Source organism: Amblyomma americanum, chromosome 11 (genome assembly GCF_052857255.1).
Source record: "Amblyomma americanum isolate KBUSLIRL-KWMA chromosome 11, ASM5285725v1, whole genome shotgun sequence".
In the NCBI taxonomy this organism is placed as follows: Eukaryota; Metazoa; Arthropoda; class Arachnida; order Ixodida; family Ixodidae; genus Amblyomma; species Amblyomma americanum.
The window spans coordinates 23,615,575-23,638,223 of NC_135507.1; the positions used below are offsets into that span (position 1 = coordinate 23,615,575).

The 22,649-nt window shown below is 47.2% G+C and overlaps 1 protein-coding gene and 2 pseudogenes across 12 annotated transcripts in view; 2 read left to right on the top strand and 1 right to left on the bottom strand.

The window, feature by feature from the left end:
* Positions 1-634: 634 nt before the first annotated feature.
* Positions 635-1,949, bottom strand: LOC144110251 (iripin-2 pseudogene; annotated as a pseudogene). Its single transcript, XR_013309775.1, has one exon. The product of XR_013309775.1 is annotated as an iripin-2 pseudogene (transcript).
* Positions 1,950-2,487: 538 nt separating this feature from the next.
* LOC144110249 (iripin-2 pseudogene) lies at positions 2,488-3,706 on the top strand (annotated as a pseudogene).
* A 3,419-nt stretch (positions 3,707-7,125) lies between these two features.
* Positions 7,126-22,649, top strand: part of LOC144110426 (terminal uridylyltransferase 7-like) — a 50,452-nt gene continuing 34,928 nt past the window's right edge. For 2 of the 11 annotated variants that reach the window (XM_077643311.1, XM_077643316.1), the window contains exons 1-11: positions 7,126-7,284; positions 7,836-7,924; positions 8,400-9,140; positions 12,086-12,177; positions 15,160-15,276; positions 15,395-15,572; positions 16,061-16,201; positions 17,054-17,250; positions 19,495-19,608; positions 20,123-20,170; positions 20,683-20,854. In XM_077643311.1, coding sequence (XP_077499437.1) covers positions 8,432-9,140; positions 12,086-12,177; positions 15,160-15,276; positions 15,395-15,572; positions 16,061-16,201; positions 17,054-17,250; positions 19,495-19,608; positions 20,123-20,170; positions 20,683-20,854 — 1,768 coding nt within the window. In that variant the 5' untranslated portion in view covers positions 7,126-7,284; positions 7,836-7,924; positions 8,400-8,431. Of the gene's footprint in view, positions 7,309-7,832; positions 7,925-8,399; positions 9,141-12,085; positions 12,178-15,159; positions 15,277-15,394; positions 15,573-16,060; positions 16,202-17,053; positions 17,251-19,494; positions 19,609-20,122; positions 20,171-20,682; positions 20,855-22,649 lie in introns of those variants that run through there. The other 9 variants (XM_077643317.1, XM_077643319.1, XM_077643315.1 and 6 more) reach the window with 8 other exon arrangements.

Genomic DNA, 22,649 nt, shown 5'->3' on the forward strand with positions numbered 1-22,649 from the left:
CAAAGTCATTGTTTCCAGCGGGTTTTAACCCCTTCGATAATTGGGCGGAGCTTTCGTGAACTAGCTCACGCCCAATTTTAACCAGTAGCAGTGCAATGACACCGCATGTACAAGTGGATGGAGCCCAGGGCTCCCCAGTCCGAGCCCAGTGGACCTCGCACCTCCTGGAACGTGCAGGGCGCGTGACTACGCGTACGCAGCTCGCTGCATGCGCATTACATCGATTACCACGCATCGGATTTGCCCTCTCCGCTGACAGCAAAGGAATGTTTTCCGCGGGACAAGGTTCACTCGGTGCCGGAGCCGAAAGGATTAGTGCCGTAGCTGCCATCGAGGCACCCTAAGCGTGGGAGTCACGCCCCGACGTACATTCCTCTATTTCCCCCGGGCATATGACCGCTCCTGGTAACAGGTGCGGGAGACCCATCGGCGCCGTGGTCTTCCAACTTAACATCCTCTGACTAGAGATGCGTTTTTCTGGGACCAAGGTGACCAGAATATAATTGTAGCAACGCCGTTCTGTGTGGAAAGTATTGGTCTTTACGAAATACGCTGGCTTACCCTTTTAACAGGAGCATTAATTTCAATCAGACTGAAAACTGATCTGACCAGGAATAGAATCGAAGTCTCAGAATTGCAACGAAAGTATGGATGTTTATTTCAAGCAGACCTACATATTAGCCGATTGTCTGGCTTCGTAGAGCCTCTTCAGTTGAAATTCTCGTGCAGGCAGCGGAGGACGACGGCTCCCATCTCAAAGACTGTGGACTTCACCGATGAAAAGAATGCGGTTGTTTCCACTGTACCTAATATAGTAGAGGAACGGACGATCGACGGTGAACTGGACGGGTGGTGGAGGTACGACCAAGGGGGTGATGGAGAGCCCGGTCACTGCAGCCGCGACGGTTCCTTCTTCATTGACCTCCACGGCCGCTTTGTGGACGGCATCCGAGATGCGGGTCGGCGTGCTCGCGCTGATTCCGCTAAAGTTGGCTCCATTTCCGAAGACGACGTTCAGTCCGAGGGCTCGCATGGCGGGCACCAGGTCGTAGCGAAGGCTCATGTCGAACTTGGGCAGCCTGAGCTCGACATGCACGGAGTTGAGCTTGTTCCCGACGTCCTCGAGAACCGCTAGCGACAGACCGTCCCTGAGTGCTGCGAGCTCCGTCGGGGAGTCCGGAAGCAGGACCACCATGCTGAACATGTCTCCAGAGTACGGGATCTCCACGGCAGCCGCGTTGAGCGCGTCGAGACGAGTGTATGGGAAGCGGCTCGTGAGTTGCATTGCCGGCTTACTGACCTCAGTGGTACCCAGGTTGAAGAAGGGCTTGTTCTGTGTTTCCGCCGGGTCGAACTTTGTCACCCAGGTCCCCCTGAAGTAGACGGCGTTGACGATGAAGAGAACCATGTCCAGTTGCCGATTCTCGGACAGGATGCCGTCGATCTTTCCTCGCGTCTTCTCTCGAACCCAAGCGTTTACCTCAGCGGCAACCCTGGGGCCATCGGTTGCGAAGTCCACGGACCTCAACTGGGCGTCGAACACGTCGTGCAGCTGCTGCCTGTAGCTTTCCGCGAGTTGCAAGTTTTCCTGCGCCAGGACCATGTTGGCCACTTCCAGCGTGACGTTGGGCGAGGATGTCAGCTCGAGCAGGCGCTTGTAAGCCTTGAGGACCCTGGACTTATCCGTGAGGCCGACCTCCGTGTGTCCCAGCACCGATGACAGCTGGGCTTCCGAGCTTCCCCCGGCGCCGGCGTAAGCCATGCCGAATGCGGCGGCGATGCTAGTTGGCGAGAAGCATACGTTGGATGAAGGATTCTCCGTCGTCAAGCGCTTGAGCAAGTTCAGTGCGAAGTGGTTGTGAGCTTTGGCGAGCAGCGCATCGTCGGTCTCTGAGGAGACTAGCGCAATCAGCGCAAGAAGAACGTACTTGGCGAGCATCGTGGAAGTTTTCCGAGGAATGCAGGTCGCATGCAGGCGCTTCTTTTTATACCTACTGATGGCCCTGGTTTTCTTTTTTGCTTTTCCCCCTTTCTCTGCGGCCACCAATAGGCGCTCTCGATCTTTATCTCTGGTCAGACTCCGCTCTTGTGATTAACGCGGCGTGACGTCATAAAATATTCCAAGGCCCTGTCACTAGAGAGATGGCGGCAGAGCTTTCTTTCCCACATTGGAATTTCTGGGAAGAATGTGCAGCCCAGTCATTCTCCGGCGTTGTGCATTTCCCTGATACGATCGATGATCTGGACAGAAGTGCACCGCTCCCTTTTTGCTGGTCGTCTTGCTGCGATGAATCATGTTCGTGACTTCTGGCTCGTGCTTGAAAGCCGCGTTAATCACAAGAGCGGAGTCTGACCAGAGATAAAGATCGAGAGTGCCTATTGGTGGCCGCAGAGAAAGGGGGGAAAAGCAAAAAGAAAACCAGTGCCACCAGTAGATATAAAAAGAAGCGCCTGCATGCGACCTACATTCCTCGGAAAACTTCCACGATGCTCGCCAAGTACGTTCTTCTTGCGCTGATCGCGCTAGTCTCCTCAGAGACCGACGATGCGCTGCTCGCCAAAGCTCACAACCACTTCGCAGTGAACTTGCTCAGGCGCTTGGCGACGGAGAATCCTTCTTCCAACGTTTGCTTCTCGCCAACTAGCATCGCCGCCGCATTCGGCATGGCTTACGCCGGCGCCGGGGGAAGCTCGGAAGCGCAGCTGTCATCGGTGCTGGGACAGACGGAGGTCGGCCTCACGGATAAGTCCAGGGTCCTCAAGGCTTACAAGCGCCTGCTCGAGCTGACATCCTCGCCGAACGTCACGCTGGAAGTGGCCAACATGGTCCTGGCGCAGGAAAACCTTCAGGTCACCGAAAGCTACATTCAGCAACTGCACGACGTGTTTGACGCCGAGTTGAGGTCCGTGGACTTCGCCACCGATGGTCCCAAGGTCGCCGCTGAGGTCAACGCCTGGGTACGAGACAAGACGCGAGGAAAGATCGACGGCATCCTGCCCGAGAATCAGCAGCTGGACATGGTACTCTTCATCGTCAACGCCGTCTACTTCAAGGGGACCTGGGTGACCAAGTTCGACCCGGCGGAAACACAGAACAACCCCTTCTTCAACCTGGGTACCACTGAGGTCAGTAAGCCGGCAATGCAACTCACGAGCCGCTTCCCGTACACTCGTCTCGACGCGCTCAACGCGGCTGCCGTGGAGATCCCGTACTCGGGAGACATGTTCAGCATGGTGGTCCTGCTTCCGGACTCCCCGACGGAGCTCGCAGCACTCAGGGACGGTCTGTCGCTAGCGGTTCTCGAAGACGTCGGGAACAAGCTCAGCTCCGTGCTTGTCGAGCTCAGGCTGCCCAAGTTCGACATGAGCCTTCGCTACGACCTGGTGCCCACCATGCGAGCCCTGGGACTGAACGTCGTCTTCGGAGATGGGGCCGACTTTAGCGGAATCAGCGCAAGCACGCCGACGCGCATCTCGGACGCCGTCCACAAAGCGGCCGTGGAGGTCAATGAAGAAGGAACTGTGGCGGCCGCAGTGACTGGGCTCTCGTCCATCGCCCTCTCCTCGGTCGGTGGAGCTCCACTACCTATCCAGTTCACCGTAGATCATCCGTTCCTCTACTACATCAGATACCGTGGAAACAACCGCATTCTTTTTATCGGTGAAGTCCACAGTCTTTGAGATGATCGCCTTCCGCTCTCTGCTCGAGAAATAATTCAACTGAAGCGGCTCTGCCACGGTAGACAATCGGCTGAAAGGTCTCGTTGCAATAAACTATTCCTACTTTCGTTTGCATTTTTGAGACTTCGTTTCTATTCCTGTTCAGATCAGTTTTCAGTTTGATTGAAAACAATGCTTTCGTTAAGAGGGCTAAGTTAACGGCGCTATAGCGTATTTCGTAAAGACCGTTACTTTCCTCACAAAAAGGCCTTGCTACAATCATATTCAAGCCACATTGGTTCTACAAAAACATTCCTCTAGACAGAAGTCGTTTCACGAAAGGCTGGGAATTTAACCTAACGTAACGGATAGGATTTCCGGAAGAATTAAGAAGATTGCGGGCGTAAGGCGGCAGGAGCTGAATGATAATCGCGTGCGCACCTGGCAGCGGTTGAAAGTTCAAGTACCACGGCGAGTTGGTACATGCTTGAACAAAAATTAATCAACGCATGAACGGGGACAAGAAAGTACACGGGACAGGCGCTGATTAGCAACTGAAGGTTTATTGAAAAGGAACACGCAAAATGTGCTCTTTACCACCAAGAGCGCGCATGAGCTGTACTAACAGCACTGATAAGCTGACTTCAGTCATGGGGACCGAGATACAGTAGTTCAGCTCAAGAACGAGGTCGGATGGGGTGCTTACGCATGTGTCGCGGTTTTGTGGATATGAAATGCTTCGCTGATTCAAGATAGACAAATATGGTATAGATGTTTCATGTTTAGGTTCTGCGATTAACAAGTCATGTGTGCATGCTATCGGTCATTTTTAATCAACGATGAAGAGGTTGAGGTCAGCAGGCTATTCGATGATTCCATATTACTTGCATGCAGTAAGATAATTAAAAGATCAAGTCATCTGTAGGCACCAGATCCTTCAAGTAAAGAGAAAAAGAAATTTGCTGTCTTGCCCTACGTTCACCAGTTGCTCCACCGTTTAAAGCAGGTAGGCAGCAGATATGGGGTTGATGTACTTTTTTCTGCACCTAATAAGCTCGGCAAAATTTGCGCCCTGGTGGATAGCAAAACCAGAGAAGAAAAACAAATAAGAGAAAAAAAAAGCGTGCCAAGTAAACATGACCTAATGTTCGTCCCTTGTAGTGCCAAAGGTGTGGTGTATATAGTGTTTTCTTCACGTGCGGAAAGAGCCATATAGGCCAGACGGGAAGGTGCCTGAGTACCAGCATACGTGAGCACAACAGTTCTTTGAGGCGGCCCCTTCCTGAAACCTAGCCCTGCACTACAAATAATGTCGTCGTAACGCCAAGCCTAATAATGAGGAACCATTTCCTCAACTTTTTACCAATTCTAAGATCTTGTACATACAAAAAGATGAACTAGAGAAATCAGCGAAGCATTTCATACCCACAAAACCCGCGACACATGCGCGTAAGCACCCAATCCCATCCGTCCTTGTTCATTACTATGAAAAAAAACCAGCGAGAAAAGACGCAAGACCAGAGGAAGACGCACACACAGTCTGTGTGCATCTTCTTCGGTCTTGCGTCTTTTCTCGCTGGTTTTTTTTTTCACGTGAACATGTACCAACTCGCCCAACTATTCTCGCTTCTGAATTACTATGAACTACTGTATCTCGATCCCCATGACTGAAGCTCTCAGCTTATCATTGTTGTTGGTACAGCTCATGCGGGGTCTTGTTTGTAAAGAGAGTATATGTTACGTGTTCCTTTTCAATAAACCTTCAGTTGCTAGTCAGCGCCTGTCCCTTCTTCTTTCTTGTCCTGTTCTTAGTTGCGCAGGTTTTGTTCATAAAAGTTCGAGCACATTTTGTTTCTTCACTGTGCCATAAGTCAGACTGGAGTCAAGCAAGCGTGGTATCTGCCGATTTATTTTGCCGTAACAAAGCCCAAAAAGAAAATAATTTTGAGAAAGAAGAAAAGGTATCGAGAAGTTAACACAAAAATCTTCCGGTTTCAGTGATATACTTGTGGAGTAGCTGACACACCTGCCAAATGGCATGCCCTTTGTCGTCTGTGCCGAAGGAGAGGAGGGCGGGAAGAGTAAACGGCAGCCCTAAATGAACGAGAGGATTTTCCAAAAACTGCATTCTCTGCCGTGCAAACCGCCGGCAGTAGAGGATGTAATGCTCTATCGATTCAACGTTCCCGCATGACGCACATAGATTCGATGGCGTGAACCCAGAACGGCATAAACATAGATTAAGGCGAGGAATCCTACAGCGCAGCAGCGTCATGGAAACCTCAGATTGTCTTGATGCGCAGTAACGTATGTTCCATGGGAATTTCAAATTTTCGAAATCCGCTGTACCCAGGATGGGCTCATGGCTCAGGTAATGGTGAATTTGGTAACGTTCATAACGGGACGTGGTCAGAAGTGTGAGGTTTGGAACGCCATGGGCAACAGGGCCATCGAATTTGAAGTAATGCCACAGTGCCCTGGGATCCACTGAAAGCGCACCTCTAGGACATGACGTGGCGCAAAGTACAGTAGGGATCGGTACAGGAGAGTAGTTTGCGAGCTTTCTAGTGCAGCCAAGACTGAGCGGCAGTCCGAGAGAATGATGACTTGAGAAATATTGCTGGGAACGTTTTGAAGGGCCAAACCAATAGCGAGAAATTCAGCAGCGAAAATTTGTGTACAATCAGGGACCCGGAGAGAATAACTCCAATCTAGTGTGTGGGAATAAACACCTACTGCTGCCTTTTCGCCTTGTTGGGAGGCATCTGTGAAAATTGCAGCATGGCTCGGATACAGCATCAGATATGCCTCCAGAAGGCCGTTTAGCGCGTTGGCAGATAAGTTCTTTGCGTAAAGCGGCAGCATATGGTCGAAGCAAACAGCAGGTGCAGCCTGCAAACCACTGACGTATTGCACAGACCTAAGCGAGACTGCAATTCTAGACAAAAAGTGCTCGGTAAACACAAATTGAGGCAGTTTGTAAATCGGCCAATGTTTATCTAGAAAGAAAGCTGGGTTCGTCAAAAAAAATTGGAGGAGCCACTCCAGGCATTGGCTCAAGTCCCCGTAAGAAGGTGCGCACTGTGGGAAGCTGGAAGCGAGAGTTCAAGTCCCGTATGCGAGCTTCCAGAAAGAGGACACAATTCGCCACTGATTTTGGTAATCACAGGCATAGCCGTAGAGCGCGCCTCTCCAAAAGAACCAGCGGTTGAATTTGATATTTAGGGCAACCGGAGAACAGAACGCAACCGAACTCCAAACTTAGTCTTACGTAAGTCTTATAGGGATAGGAGCACAGCAAACTAAAGACGACGACAAGAAATGACAAGACGGGACAAAGAATGTATTAACAATCAACTCGCTCGAACTTCAATAATTTTGTGTTCTACTTTATTTGCGACTGCTGTCTGCCTCCCACAACGGCCTTGCCAACGCTATCTTCGGACTTCGACGGGAACGACAGGCAGCAGTCTGGCGACAATGCTTCTGTTGTGGAATATGGCGGACATAGTGCAACCACCGTGACTACGGGGCTTTATCGTGAATTTCTGGTCGCACCTGCAGCGAAGACGTCACCGACAAGAAAAGTGCTAAATTTCAAGCATAAGATCTTCACCGCACTTCGTAAGACTCTTCCAAAGATCTTTCGTACGCGTCGTCCGGAGGCCAGTCTTGCTACGCGTAGATCGTAGCGTCTTAGCACAGATTATTGGTGCCCCATTTTTAAAGGACGAGACTGAGTAGACCTTACGTTCGGTGTTCACATGTCGCAGGATCATTAAAGGGTATCGCCTTTTGTTAGTTTCTGGTTGCTCCGATAGCGCCGCGACTGCCGTGTCGATGTTATGCTGACAGGTCGCCGCGCTGCGCTCTTATCGGGTGACAGCGAAACTCGTTTTTGAGGAAAATCGGCTTGTGTGAACGTGTGGTTTAACCCATTATCTCTGATCGGCGGGTATTGGCGATAGCTTTGTTGCATTGTTTTGCGCTGTGGTGCTCTGCCAGCAGGCGCGATCGGATGCTGCCGTCAGCTAACTCCCGTGCTTGTAGAAGAGAGAATTCGACCAACTGCGAAGGCTCGTTCTGCACTGCGCCACATAGCTGTTCTGTGATGGACGCTCAAGTGAAATGAAATGAAAAGTGGTGAACTTATTTACATGTGGCGCGCTCAGCAGCTGATTACCAAAGGATGCATCGCCCGAGGATGAGGACCAGCCGGCCCTGACTGTCCGGTGTTGCTGCTGTGGTTGTGCCAGTGTAAGAGGTGCGTGCTCTCATGTCCATTCACTGAAGCATGCTTTGTCACAAATCAAACAGGTTCGCCGCATTATCTACCTCATTACTGAAGGTAATGCGACTTTCTAGGAAGCAAATGGTGTTGAATTTGTGTGTGTGCGTGTGCGTGTGTGTGCGTGTGTGTGTGCGTGCATGTGTGCGTGCGCGTGTGTGTGCGTGCGTGCGCGTGTGTATGTGTGTCTAGCTTTAGCTCATAGCTGTGCTGCTCCGCACTCTAATCTGCACGGATTTTTCAGTCTTAAAAATATTTCGTTCACAGACGTCTCTTTATTAAAGAATGTGTGAGAAACGGGTAAAGAACCGTATACCATATCTGTTGTCTTCTACTTTGTTTTGGAATAAATGACTGTTTCAGTCCTCTGGTCACCTTCAAGGAGCTAGCTTGCCGGTTTCTGTCATTTTGAGATCACTAGAGTGTTGCTTACCCAATTACCCGTTTCCAGAGGGCTGGAAACGGGTGGCCTGGAAGGCGGACATGGCGGCCTTGTCCGAGAGAGAGGTGTGCCAGGAAATTGAAAGGGACTTGAATCGCCTCCTGTTATCCTCCATCAACCAGGATCGGCCACCAGATGTCGGTGCGCGACACGACGACAGACCGCCACCTGTGTCGCAGCCGCAGCCCTTGGTGCAGGGCTTGCCACCAGTGAACGTGTTGTGTGGTGTGCCGTTTCCCTTGACTGCTGGCAACGCTGCTCATGACGAAGTGGATTGCCGACCGAAGCCAATGCGGCTCCAGCAGAAGGCAGGGAAACGCGAGCGACGGAAAAATGACCCGGCTCCAAAGCCAGATTTCAGGCCTGTTGAAAACAACCTGACAGTGGTGCCACCGATGGAAGCAATTGAGGCATCGGTGGTAACACCTTTTGTGCGTCTGGCGGACTGTCATTTGGACGGAGAAGGGTGCAGCATGGCGCGGAGTGAACTGGGCGCTTGTTCGGGAGTTCCAGCGAAGGACGAAGGCCGTGCACAGCACAAGGGCAGGAGTGCGACAGGAGGACACATGTCGCCAGTTGCAAAGAATAACAGAAAGGGACCACGAAGAACATCTGAAGAGCCGTCACCAAGACAACCTCCCTCCAAGGGAAGCCAGATAATGTTTTTGCAGGACCTCGAAAGGTACCTACTTCAAAACCAGGCAATGCCTCGTGAGAAACATCGCCAGGCTGCACCAAGCATGCCCTTTGGTGAGACACTCTTCGTTTGGTGCCATGAAATTTAAAATTTAAATGCATGCTCGTGATTGGCTGCAGGAACATAGGCTCTTTCTGTGTTTAGGCGATGCGGACAGGACAGTGTTAGTTTTATTTCTTTTACTAAATGCCTAAACTAAATGTGATTAGAGCACTGTTGAGGCATATTGAAACCTTGAAAGAAAATGCCCGTTTTGCACTCCCTCAGAATGGTTTTTAGAAACCGGTACCAAGTATTACTGCAGTCAGTTGAAACCATATGACAGGTTCTTAAACATCTAAAAGGGCACAACATAAAGGTTTAAAGCAGTATAGATTCCAAAGTGTGGTTGCATGTTTTCTTAGTAATGATATGCAGGGCATTAGTATGCACAGATCACCATGTGGTATTTGGCTATGACCTCTAAATAAATTTATAATCGAATTGCTTTTCTCACGCTGGGTCGGTTTCATCTTTAGTAGCTGAATGATGGCTGTGACATGAAAGTTTAGTACAGGTCACGTGAAGCATGAAGACAGCTGTGGCATAATCGCTCTTCTTTCATTCATTGTCATTCTGGCTCTTGTAGCAAGCTAGCTTTCAGGTTATAAGGAATTCAAATGAATATATCACATTTTTTATGCCTCGGATGACCTATACTGATCTTTGACATCACAGCATGAGAGAAGAAATTCAATTATAATTTATATAGTGGTTATAAGTGATTCCCACATGGTGATCCACATGTGCTAATGTTGTATGTGTCATTACAAAGAAGAAAACAACCAAAAATTCGGTGTCTATATTCCTGAGGTGTAATAACGTTTCTGGTGTACACGTGCCAGCTATTTCACCATTCGCTATTGTTCTCTGTACTCGTAGGACTCATAGGAAAACAGCCCCCACATACTGCAGTGAGAACAGTGGAAAAGCCGTGGTTGAGCTGCTTTGGTTGTTGCTTTCGACAGGCTTTGAGGTGATAGAGGAGCGTGAACTATTGAGAATTGAATTTCTTACAGGTTTTAAAAAACTGTTTTGGTCAAATGTGTCGATATAGTTTATGCCTAAAATGTCAAATTACTGTCTGGTGAGTGAAATTTATATTGGTTTCCGGTACGTCATTTTTTGCCAATGTGCAGTCGCCACCACGTTTGCTGATCATGGTTACCAGCATATGGTGCATAAAAACGGGCGTGTGCAGTGATAAAAAAATTATCAGTAAGCATCTGCTACAACGTTTCTAACAAAATCTTTGCTGAATCGAGCAACTTAGCAAGCAGCTTTCTGTTGCGGTGAACAAAATTAGGTACTTAAAGGGGCTCTGAAACGCCTTCCGAGGAGAGCACATTAACTCACTTAATCGCTGCCCTGTGTTGCCATGAAAACCAAAGCCAAATAATACTCTTCTACACGCAGCAGACGACCCACAATCACGCGTCAAAGTTGGCGAGCCCTTCCCGGCGACTTTTTCATGCTCGCGCCCTCCTCCGTCCCCCGCATCTGCGTAGACATGGTGAGAGGTGGCCATTGGTTAGATTCTTGCAGACGTCAGGCAGCTACCGTGGCCGCGGCCAATAAGCTGTTTAGCTCCGGCGGGTCGGGAAGTTCCGCTCCCGGGGTGGGGGGTCGGCGAAGGAGCGCCTACCTTCCAGCATGCAAAAAGTGACAAGAGAAGAGGGAAAGGCACGAAGATGCTGAAATTCAAATTTTAACTACAGATAACTCAGCTTCTACAAAGCGCATATAAAAAATCCTTGCTGGACACTATTCGTGAAGTGCCGTGCTTCATTATCCCAGGCATGCCGCAACTTTGTTAGAGCCCCCTTCACAGCCCCTTTAAAAGGTGGTTGATTCCTTTATAGAGCAGTTCGTCCACCACGGGATTGTCAGGGGGAAAAGGTTTCATATTTCGCTTGGCTAGTGTTGGGCCGAAAATGTGGATTCTGCCGTGGAATCATGGCTGCAACACGATACGGTAATTAGGTCTAGCCACCGTAGAGGCACCTTAGCTGCGATGCTCTCTGCTCTGTGCAGAATAAATTTGTTTATTAGAGCGTGTCTTACTCCTTTTAACGTATTTGGTATGAATGTTTGGTATCAGGTTTATGTGGAAATTAGTAATGCATTTCTTTGAAATTTGCCTTGAAAGAAATTTTATTGTTGCGATTGAATTCGTGTTTCCAGGCCAGCACCAGCCACTCCAATAATGAAACCACATCCTCCCAGCATTCCCTCAGTCAATGGAGTTCCACGTCGCCAGTTTTTCCTCTTTCATAAGCACGTGCAGAAAGAGGGGCAAATGGGACAGTACCCCTCCCCCCCCCCCCCCCCCCCCCCGCACCGACCCCCCCTTATAGTCATGGTGGGGAAGGGAGGGGGGTGCATATTTTGTCCCAAATTGGGTTCTCTGCTATCCAGATGACAAGAACAGGTGCTATCATTGCCCCCCCCCCCCCCCCCCCCCCCCCCCCCCCCCCCCCCTTTCCTTCTGCCCTCTAGGTAGGCTTGAGAAACTGGTGAGTGGTGAGGAAGGGTTTAAAAATGAAAATTGGTTTTTGGGAAAAGGAAACGGCGCAGTATCTGTCTCACATATCAGCAGAGTGCCCTTAGGGAAGGGATAAAGGAGGGTGTGAAAGAAGAGAGGAACAAAGAGGTGCCGTAGTGGAGGGCTCAGGAATAATTTTGACCACCTGGGGATCTTTAACATGCATTGACATCGCCTTAGTGTTTCGCCTCCATTGAAATGCAGCCACTGAACCCGGGAACTCCAGAGAGGAAGGGTTAGAGGGTATTCCCTATGCTTGCATCCATTTATTCACCATGCTCCATTTTTACTCGATAACCGTGTCTAAACGAGGCCTTTTTTTTTTTATCTCTAAAACTGCTACTACTTAGGTGTTGGTGGCACGTGCAGTGTTAACTGACTGAACGCCCTGATGTCTGGTTCTGGGATTCACAGGTCCCTTGCCCACGAACCGGTTCGACGGCTACAATGCATCCAATGACCAGCTGGAATTGTTCAAGCAGCACAGGATTCTGCCTTTGAAAAGGGTAACTATTGCTTGCTTTGCTTGATGTATGCTGCCATTTGTAGATGCGTTGAAGCAACTAGCATTGAATGAATATGCAATGGTCTAAAACTGGATCTCGTTGTTTAGGCCCGGTGTTCAATGTTGAGCCGGAGCTAGAATTGCATAGCAGTGTGAGTAACTCTGTGTTCGTCGCTGCAACCTGCAATAAGCTCAGGTGTTTCAGTGCCAGTCCGTAGTGGTGCCATGTTTTTGGGGAGGAGCTGCCGTTTTCTTTTGCAAAGCTTGGCACTTTGTAGTCCAGGTTTTTTGTGTGTTATCCACTCTGCTTGGGCCAGATATTGGCCTGCAGTATCCAAAAAATAAAAAAAGTAATAAATGGCACGCTGTTGCGGCTTGTTCCTGAAGCAACAGCATCATCAACACCTTAAATGGTGCTACACGGCATCAGGGCATGCAGTGCCTGTCACATTATCAGGTGTAGACTGGGATTTACAGTTGCATCTACAGTTTGGAAGGGTTTGGAATGGCTGACGCTATTGTACAGGTGCCTTTTACCGACCCCTGCAGCGTCGTTTCCTGGAACCGTATGATAGAATCTCTTGACAGACCATAACTAACGTGCCAGTGGCATCAAAGTTGTGATGGTCTCTAGCAGCCGCAGTCCTTCATGTGGCTTGCTTCAGCTACTACTTGCTTCCATCTATGGAATTGTATTCGAGGGCTTTGGTTGTGCAACAACCCAACCCTTGGCTGTTAGTTACTTAGTGTTAGTGTTAAGCATTTGCTGCCAACAGTCTTAATGTCGCCGTGCAAACATGCATCGCATCTGTATGTCCATGCGGTTGCAGATGCCTGCATGCTGAGGCTGGACGTCAGTGAAGTGCTTGTAATGTAACCTAGTCAGTGAAGTGTGTCAAATTCAAATTCTTTATTTATGCATGAAAACACAATAAGAGCGTGTCCAGCACTGTTTGGACCTGTAGCCGCTGGCTAGTTGTGGGTCCAAGAAATTTAAATTCTGTAAGGCAGACACTTCGTCACATGCAGAATAAAAACTTGGAAGAGCAGAGAGAGGGATTATAGCTAATACAAATGACAAAAACAAAGCATAACAAGGAACAGTCGCTTCAATTCAAAAACATCATGCATGTTAAATTACAATAATAAGTGAAATGCGAACAGGAGATAGATGTCTTTTAACATGTTTAATGCATGCACTGAAAGAATTTTTTAGCTGTAAGTGCAAAATTTTGAGCGTGTTTTATTTCTTGTGGAAGAGTATTCCACATCTGAACACCAATGAAAGAGAGCCGTCGTTCTCCATAAACGTTGTGCATTGGCGGTAGATTAAAGTTGCCTAATGCTACATTTCTGGTAGTACACGATGATGTATGGAAGAGGGACATATAGAAGGGGTGGTGGTTTCTTACTATACTGTTTGCGACAGTTGCTGTTTTTAGTAGGCGCAGTGAATCGAAGGGCAATATCGCCAGCATCACACTGCCTGTCCCTTTGCTGAGCTTGACACCATCATTATTGGTGATCTTCCTGTGAACTCTACCTGTGATGAAGGGTGTTAAGACACCACCTAAGTGAATTTTAGATCTCAATGCACACTGACACTACTCAATGGGTGGCGAAGCTTTTTCAAGTTCGCCCAGCTTCTTCTTTTATAACAGGCCAGGAGCAGTTTGCAATTCAGGTGCTACCACAGAAAGCTTTTAGAATCATCTGGCAGTGCAAAAGAAGAACACTTCTACTTTCTGCTTTAAATCTGCTGCTTTAAATCTGATTTAACGTGGACGGATCACACGGATCAGGCTCGTCTCAAAGTATCGAGGCCTATTGGTTTGCTACACCGGGTTAAATATCTTTTACCACTGCGTGTAAGAAAACAGCTTTACTTTTCCCTAGTTCACTCTCATTTTATGCACTGTCACCTAGTTTGTGGCACATGTAAGAAAACAGATTCAGACCGTCCTTCCTCGCTTCAGATTAGGGCATTGAAGACGGTGTTCCATTCTGCAGCTGTTACTGAAACGTCCTTGCACTGCACAGTTAACGCACTACCACATCCTCAGCTTTATATTTTCTCTGTGGCTGTATTTATTTTCCATAAGGTTGGGCAAGACTTTACATCCTTCTCCGCTAAATATACAGGAATCCTACTTATAACTTGCGCACCATATCCATGGCTTGGGCCAAGTCACGCACAAACTATGGCTCTCAGAATATAGACGATCAAATAGTAAATTTATGTAACACATGTCCCTCCATGATCAACTCCATACAGGGATGTAGGACTATTTCCCAATTTAAGAAAAAATTCAAATGCATGTTTTCTTCTTCTGACCCTCTTAAAATTTTTCTTCTCTTCTGTCTTGAGTGGCTGCAAGTTGTAATGTACTCTTTCGCCATGGTTGTTTTTTGTGAGTTGTGAATGATGCAGTAATTGTATAATTATACTGCCCGAAGTAGCGTGTATTTTTAAACTGCCATTGATTGCCTTGCTTTCTTAATGTTGTTCTGCATTCTGTGAGGTGTCATATTTATTGCTTAGAATACCAACCGGCTGTCACGATGTGTAATCCCGAGGTGAAGGCCTTTTCAGGAGGCGTCGCTGTCTCCTTTTGCCACTCCTTGTGGACATACTGTGCCGTCTATGTATGTCCAAGTAAAAATAAAATGAATGACATGAAAATTCTCTTGGGTAATTTGAAATTAATTGCAGCGATCTGTTGTTTTTGCAGTTGCCTTTGTGATAGTCGCTCAGCTGGTATATCTGTGCAGCTGCGTGTTAACGAAAAATGACAAAATCACAAAACAGTAAATGGTAAAGAGATATTTAACACATTAACATTTTTAAAGGTATCTTCTGAAATTCTCACAATGCACCTGTTCCTATTTGTTCGGACACGCGACGGACGCTTGCGCAAGCTATGGAGTCTCCCAGTGGCTAAAAGCTGGTGGCATGCCATGCTTGCACTTTTTTTCCTCACAGAGATCCAAGCGTTTTCCAAGGGCCCACTTTTACTGTCATCTCTGTCATCGGCATTTCGATGACGTATGGTACGTTGAAAAGCACTTGGACCAAGATCAACACGCCAGCAAGAAGCTTGTGAGTATCCCAGCGAGTAGCCCAGGCTGTTTTCATGTTTCTCTGTACCCGGCTTTATTCTGCTACTCTTTCCCCTTCCTGCGAATTGATCGTCACTGAGGAATGTTTGTTGGCGCAGGTCAGTGACATGCGGGTGGCCATCAAGAACCTCCCCTATCCAGTCGATGTTCAATGTGACGCGATTGGCGCTGTCATCGAGAAGATTGTCGAGGAGCACAGCCTGAGTGCGGAGGAGGTTGAGCTGCGGAAGAGAATGGCTGCTGACCTGGAGACATACATCAGGGAAACACTACCGGGTGAGTATAGCCCACTTAGCTTCGGGCCTAGTGTCGAGTTTTGCTGCAGTTATGTGCAGAAACGCGTAAGCTGATGTATACAAAAGTTAAGCACTATCGTAAGTTTTTGTTGTTGTGTTCTGTCTGAGCCTTAATGCTTGTAAACTGTGTAAACAGATAAACACACAACACAATATCGATGCTGTGGGTGCTCTCTATCAGCTGATGTCTAATCAAGGGGCTTAAGAGTTTGAGCAGAAAGCGGTTTGCATTCATATGCTTTGTGTGTCATTTTGCTGTTTGACAGTGAACGAGAGAGTGCTGCATTGTGAGGGAAATGTTTTGTTTATAATTTCTGATATGTGGATGTAAGGAGGTTACCCTTGCATGACTTTACTATTAGCCTTTTGGTTTGGCCTGAAAATGAGCAATTAGAAAACATGGCATATGCCTGTGTAGCTTTGAGAGTGATTTAAAGAAAATGTCTTCTTGACAACGTCGACACACAGATGTCAGGTTCCACATCCATGGCTCCTCTGTCAACGGGTTTGGCCTGAAGACGAGCAATGTCAACGTGGACTTGTCTCCAGCTGGAAAAGCGGACTGTGCCCAGCTGTTTGTTGGCACGGGCGACCTCCTTCAAGGATGCCGTAAGCCTGCAGTGTTCACTCACGGAGTTCTAAATGAACCAAGAACTAACGAATGAAGCCATTAGGTACTTCAAGTGTCTGCTAAAAAAATAAACTTTACCATTGTTACGTAGTTAAAAATACAGTTAAAAAGCAATGTGGAAGTTAGTGAAGAAGGCAACCAGAAAAACCTTGTTGATTTCATGTTTGATTGTTGTCGAAAACCTCAGGATGTTTTTAGGAGGGCATACCAGAAAAAAAAAAAGTGGTTTCGGGACCAAATAAAATTTATAATGGGAAATGTAATATCTATACATAGATTATAAAATTTGTAGCCATTTCTGGTCACCTGGGAAAGCAGGGCGACCTGTGTTATGTGTTTCATCTTTTGGGGTAATAGTATGTCGGCCATGCGAGCTGGATTTTCATCCTTTCACTTTTTCTTGAAGCACAGACTTTGGACTGCTGCAAATTTGTTGGAGCAAATCAAGGCCTTCAGTGCATGTGGAATAATTATTTGCTTGGAATGTGTCTGAATGTGCAACGGAATATAATTGTAGTTGAAGGTGAATTTTTTAAATTATGCTGTTAGAACATGGAGTAGCGCTTCGATCATTGGGTTCTTTGTATTACGCAGCCATGCCAACAGTAACGATCTTTTGTGGATAACTTTTATTCTGGCTGTTTCCACCGGCAAACTTCTTTTTGTCTGCTTAAAGTTCGCCTGCCGTAGAAATGATTCCATGTTTGAAAGTGCTCTGACCACAGAATGAGAGTGGGGTTAGCACCTCTAAAACTTATGCACAGAAATGCGGAGGCGGTGCGAAGAGCAAAGTTGATGCTTTCACCGTTTGCGCGTTTTGGACTGTGCAGCCAAGTACGAGCAAGTGACGAAGAACTACTTGTCCAAAGTGCCGCGCATACGCTTCATGGAGGCCAGCAGCAAGCTCTCTTGTGAGATCAGCCTCAACAACTGCAACTCACAGAAGACTTCGAGACTGCTCGACGACTATACATCGCTGGACCCACGGGTTAAAACTCTAGGCGTTGCTTTCCGGTTGTGGGCCAAGGTAATTTTGGGAGCAGCCAAGTTTTTTTTCTGCTTGCTGTTAAGGGTGCAGTGGCATCTTGTCATTTTTCTTCCTGGACATGTCCCAGTCCACGTCCTGCATTTTACTGCCATGGGTTGTCACATATCAAGTGCTTGCTGAGAGGTGTAATGGATGAAAATTTCTGGTCTCCGTTTTCCCATTGTACTGAGCAGCTGTTGATCCAATAGAGATTGCACTTGGTTGTTCGTCCAGTGATGGCTGACTTGATGCCAGCGCTCAACAAATAGTTACTAATTGGTACTGTTGCTTCATGTGGCCAAGCTTCATTTGCGATTTTGGCAAGTGTTAAACTCACTTTGAGATGAATATGGGTATGGGTGAACGTAGCCAATGAGTATGTGGACTCGGAAATGCTCGACCTGGCACAGACATGCTGATGTTAACCTTTAAAGGGAGACTGAGAACAAATTGAAGGCGGCCTGTATCGACAGATTATAGCATTCTAGCTACAAAGCGATTACTCTCACTGAAAATGGAGCTTTTATAAGCTAGAAAAGACCCAAAAAGTGAAATACAGGTGTCAACATCACCAGCCAATTTTGCAAGTATGCATTGCACCGAATTTTTCTTACTCGGATCCCAGAGGTTATGCTGTGTCATCGTTCACTTCAAAATGACGGCAACCAGTCCTCAGTGTGGCCATCACGAGTTTGAATGGATTCATGGGAAAATGTCTTAATCCAATTTTCTCGATGATAAATGTATATCCTGATGCCGAGAGACATGAACATAACTAGAAAGAGCGAAATAATCAGTTTTTACTCTGAATGGTAATTGGGTGGAGTTTTCCTCGGTGCCTTTTAAACATCGGTGCCATTCACCGAATGTCACAAACACTTACACGTGTGCTGTGTATCAAACGACCTCATTCGGTCATGCCGTCTGCCACGGTAGCTCAGTGGTTGCAGCGGTCAAACTTTGAACGAGGCGAATTTCTAGAGGCCCGTGTACTGTGCGATGTCAGTGCACGTTAAAGAACCCCAGGTGGTCGAAATTTCCAGAGTCCTTCACTACGGTCTCCCTCATAGCCCGAGTCATTTTGGGACGTTAAGCCCCCCATAAAACCCCATAAAATCATTCGATCACGCTAATCAAAATGGCCGAGTGTATCAAGCTCCAGCCAGCCTATCTTGTGGTGTCTTGCAGTTTTTGCATTTTTTTGGGAAATCTTCCTGTCGTTTCCTTGTGTCACAAAGATGCATGAGAGAGGAGGCGGAGTGGAATCTTATACTTGGGAAAGGGAAGGCTACAGGGGCATAGCATCCTTAACTGTGTCATTCTGCCGAATAGCTTAGGCGCACAATAGTGCGCCCGGCTTCCTGACACATTGCTGTCTTTGCGGCACATTCCTTCCATCACTGGGGCAGCTGGCACCATCTCTGGAGGCTTCTTGTAACTGGACATGCCTAGCAAATTTGTTGTAATCAAGAAAACAATTTTTTCCTTGACATTCAATGTTGAAATTCGGCAGTTGTGTTAAAAATATGCCTTGACGAACAAATATTAACAGTATGCTATGTTCTAAAAGAAAACTAATAACTCTAAACTGGGGCTGTATTCCACCGCATAGGAAGAGAGGGCATGTTTCGGGGCCGTAGGGTCCGCACTGTTACCAGATAAAGCTGTCCCGGAGTATAGCCGCAGGCAGTGTTAGCCTTGCAAAGTGTGTAAGGCTAACAGATCATTAAGAAATAAGGAAAAGAACCATTTGCTGCTGATCAGGTTGGCAGTCAAGCTGCTTCCTTTACAACAAGGCAACAGCGGGGGCTAGTTGTGTTGACGGGCCAGTGATTCGTTCCACTGTCAAGCAACCTTAAATTCACCTTGTGCGGTAAAAGCCCGCTTGTGGCCCTTTGTGATCCACTTGTGGTCCTCAGTGTGCTTCCGTTTGATCTGAAGACTAATGTGCAAACGATCGAGCAATGACTTTATCACTGCTAGCTCATGCTAAGAGGAGGCAGTGCTGCTGACGTAGTGTGGGATGCAAGTTGGAGAAAAGGCGAAAAGTCTGAAGTGTCACGCCAACTGAGAGAGTGACGAGGTCGAATGATTGTTGTTATGCTCATGACCGTTTTGTGTTTTGGATCTTTGTCTGGCTGTGATGTTGTAGCCCGAGGTTGTGAGGTTTTAACCCCCCCCTGTAATGCGAAAGCCCTGAGGGTAAAATAAATGAAATGAAATTCTTCTGCCCTGCATTTGCAGCACTGTGGCCTGGACCACCAAGACCGGGGCACACTGCCCGCACACGCGTTCGCCATCATGACCGTGTTTTTCCTGCAACAGTGCAAGCCTGCTGTGCTGCCTGTCCTGCACGAGGTTGGTATCCTTGGCCAACAGCAGTCTCTCAGCCCTGTCGTTCATTGTATTCTCATGCATAGCTGGCATTTCTTTATTATTCACTCAGTCTACCTAAAACACCTGTGGGATCGCAGATGCAGGTCTCAATTGCTTACCGTGACTTGCGCACGAGAGCTTTATTTTGGAATGTGGGTGCGTCGGCATGGGGGAATGCACACGTTATGGTGCATTAGAGTTGTCAAACTTAACACGTGTGTGTATTGTGGGTTTACAGAAGTGCAGCGCCGTGGTATGGCAGATATTTTGGAGCCAGGTTAGTCTGGTGTCAAATTAATTTCGTTACCCGTATGAAAGGTGAGTGCCAGGTGCACAGGGATGCAGCTGTAAACTGGGAACTGCAATGCATTGTTGTAGGGCACTTGAAAGTTCGGTGGCTCTGGAAATTCTGCTCCCCTCATGCATTTTATTGGCCGCCGCGAGTCACCGCCTGTTCTAAACCTGCTTCTTCTCTTGTCTTGCTGATACTCTGCAGATGAAAGGTGCTAAGGAGTCGGAGTCGTACCTGAAACCTAAGGAACTGGTGAGTTGACAGCATCATGGCTACTTGCATGTAGGGTTTTTTTTTTTAGTCTGCAATTTGAATCCATGAATTGTTAACTTATTTGGAGCAATTTGTTAATGAATTTTGCGTAACTGCTTGAAAAAGGTCGTAGTTGCCTGGTACCAGGTACTCGAGGTACTGTATGAGAGAAAGAGGCTTGGGCCACCTTTCAGGCCACCTTTTGGGCCACCATTCATTGGGCCACCTTTCGGGCCCCCACGGGTAAAAATGCATCTCCCACCTCTGTACCTCCATTCATCACCCACAATCCAAAAGGTCTCCACCCCGCGTGGTCACCCACCTCTCTCTCTCACCAACCTCTGCTCACCAAAAGCCCATACAGCAACGGAACAAAAAAACAATGATGAAATCAAGTTCAAAGACGCGATGTGAAGGTGATGAGTACAAAAGCCAAGTCTACAACCAATACTGCTGACGCAGATTTGTCACGTTGCATTGTAGGATCGCCTGTGAATTTTTTGTGCTTCCAGGAGGGTCAGTGGAGCTGTAAGAATGACCGCAGCGTTGGCCAGCTGTGGGTGGAACTTCTGCGCTTCTATGCTGCCGAGTTCAAGCTCAACAAGCGGGTGGTGTGCATCAGGCGGTCTCAGCCTCTTCTCATTTCTGAGAAGAAGTGGAACAGGCGCTACATTGCCATTGAAGGTGGGGACGATTTCAAGGACTGGCATTTCCTCTTTCCATCTTCACTTGTGAGACTTGTGGCAAACTGGAATGTTGCAGGGAATGCGGTTTGCCCATCGCATGCAAATTCGTCACTTTCATTTGCACTCCTCTCTCATTCTGCCATGCATTTTGACTCAAGTTGTCGTGAAAGAAATGTGGGGAGTTAAGCCTGGATATAACGAAATTGGGAAAAGTCCTTAAATTCTTTGTTACTAGTAGGTTTTTCGTGTCATGCAATTTATATGAAGACCAGTATTCAGCAGCGTTTGTTTGGGGGGCTAGCTGGTCCATGTTTCTTCCGAGGGAAATTCCTTTTTTTTTTTTTAGCGCGACACATAAACGGGACAACACAGGCGCTACCTTACAACTGTTTATTCGGAAAGAACGTGCGTACGTATATATACTCATGAAGTCATTCATCATATCAGAATCTTCATAAACTTACACATGTCGCCAAGAATGTTGTTCTTTTTGTTTCAAGCACACTGAAGTGTCGCTAATACACATATCAGCCTTTTTTCTGATAAAAAACGCTTGGAGCATCTCATGTGCCACAGTGTCATGACTTCTACCAATGATCTTTATGTTGGTAAACTTTGGATTGCATTTACAATTTTTGCAATGCTTTGGCAGATGTAGGTTTGCATCGTTTAGCACTGACAGCTCGTGCTGCCATGCCCTATCATTTACACGTTTCCTTGTTTTTCCGATGTATACCATACCGCATGACAGAGGCAGTTCATACACGACGTCGCTTAGCACACTTCACATGCGTGTTGGCATGGCGCTTCCCGCATCCAACATTTTTCTATTTTGCACGCATTATGCGAGGGCAAAACTTCGCAAGTTTCAGGGGGTTGAGAGAACAACCGGGACTTTGTGCTTGTTCGCCACTTTTTTTCAGATTGGGGGACATTTGATGAATATACGGCACTACTGTGGGTGTTACTTCCGTCCGGTGTTTTCTTCCGTTTTTTCAGTTTCTGCAGCAATGTCTCAGCGATTCACACGATAACATGCTGAGGATACCCTGCTTTTCTACTGTGGCACCCACAGTAGTGCCATATATTCATCGAATGTCCCACAATCTGAAGAAAGTGGCGAACAAGCAAAAAGTCTTGGTTGTTTTCTCAACCCCCCTGAAACTTGCAAAGTTTTGCCCCCGCATAATGGGTGCAAAATAGAAAAATGTTGCATGTGGGAAGTGCCATGCCGACGCGCATGTGAAGTGTGCTAGCGACATCGTGTATAAACTGCTTCTGTCATGCGTTATGGTATACATCGAAAAAACAAGCAAATGTGTAAATGATAAGGCATGGCAGCACGAGCTGTCCGCTAAACGATGCAAACCTACATCTGGCAAAGCATTGCAAAAATGGTAAATGCAAACCAAAGTTTACTAACATAAAGATCATAGGCAGAAGTGGTTACAGTGTGGCACCTGAGCTGCTCGAAGCGTTTTTTTAGCTTGAAACAAAAATAAACAACATTTCTTGGCGACACGTGCGTAAGATTATGAATATTCTGATATGGTGAATGACTCTATGAGTATATATTTATGTACGCATGTTCTTTCTGAATCAACAGTTGTGATTTAGCGCCTGTGTTGTCTCACTTATGTGTTGCGCTAAAAAAAAGGAATTTTCCTTGGAAGGAATATGAAGACCAGACTGAAGAGTGCATTATGTATACTGAAATGAAAAATAAATATAGATGAATTTGCCTTGCAAACATTCATAGTAAGCCCCTGTTATTCGAAGTCGTAGACACGGAG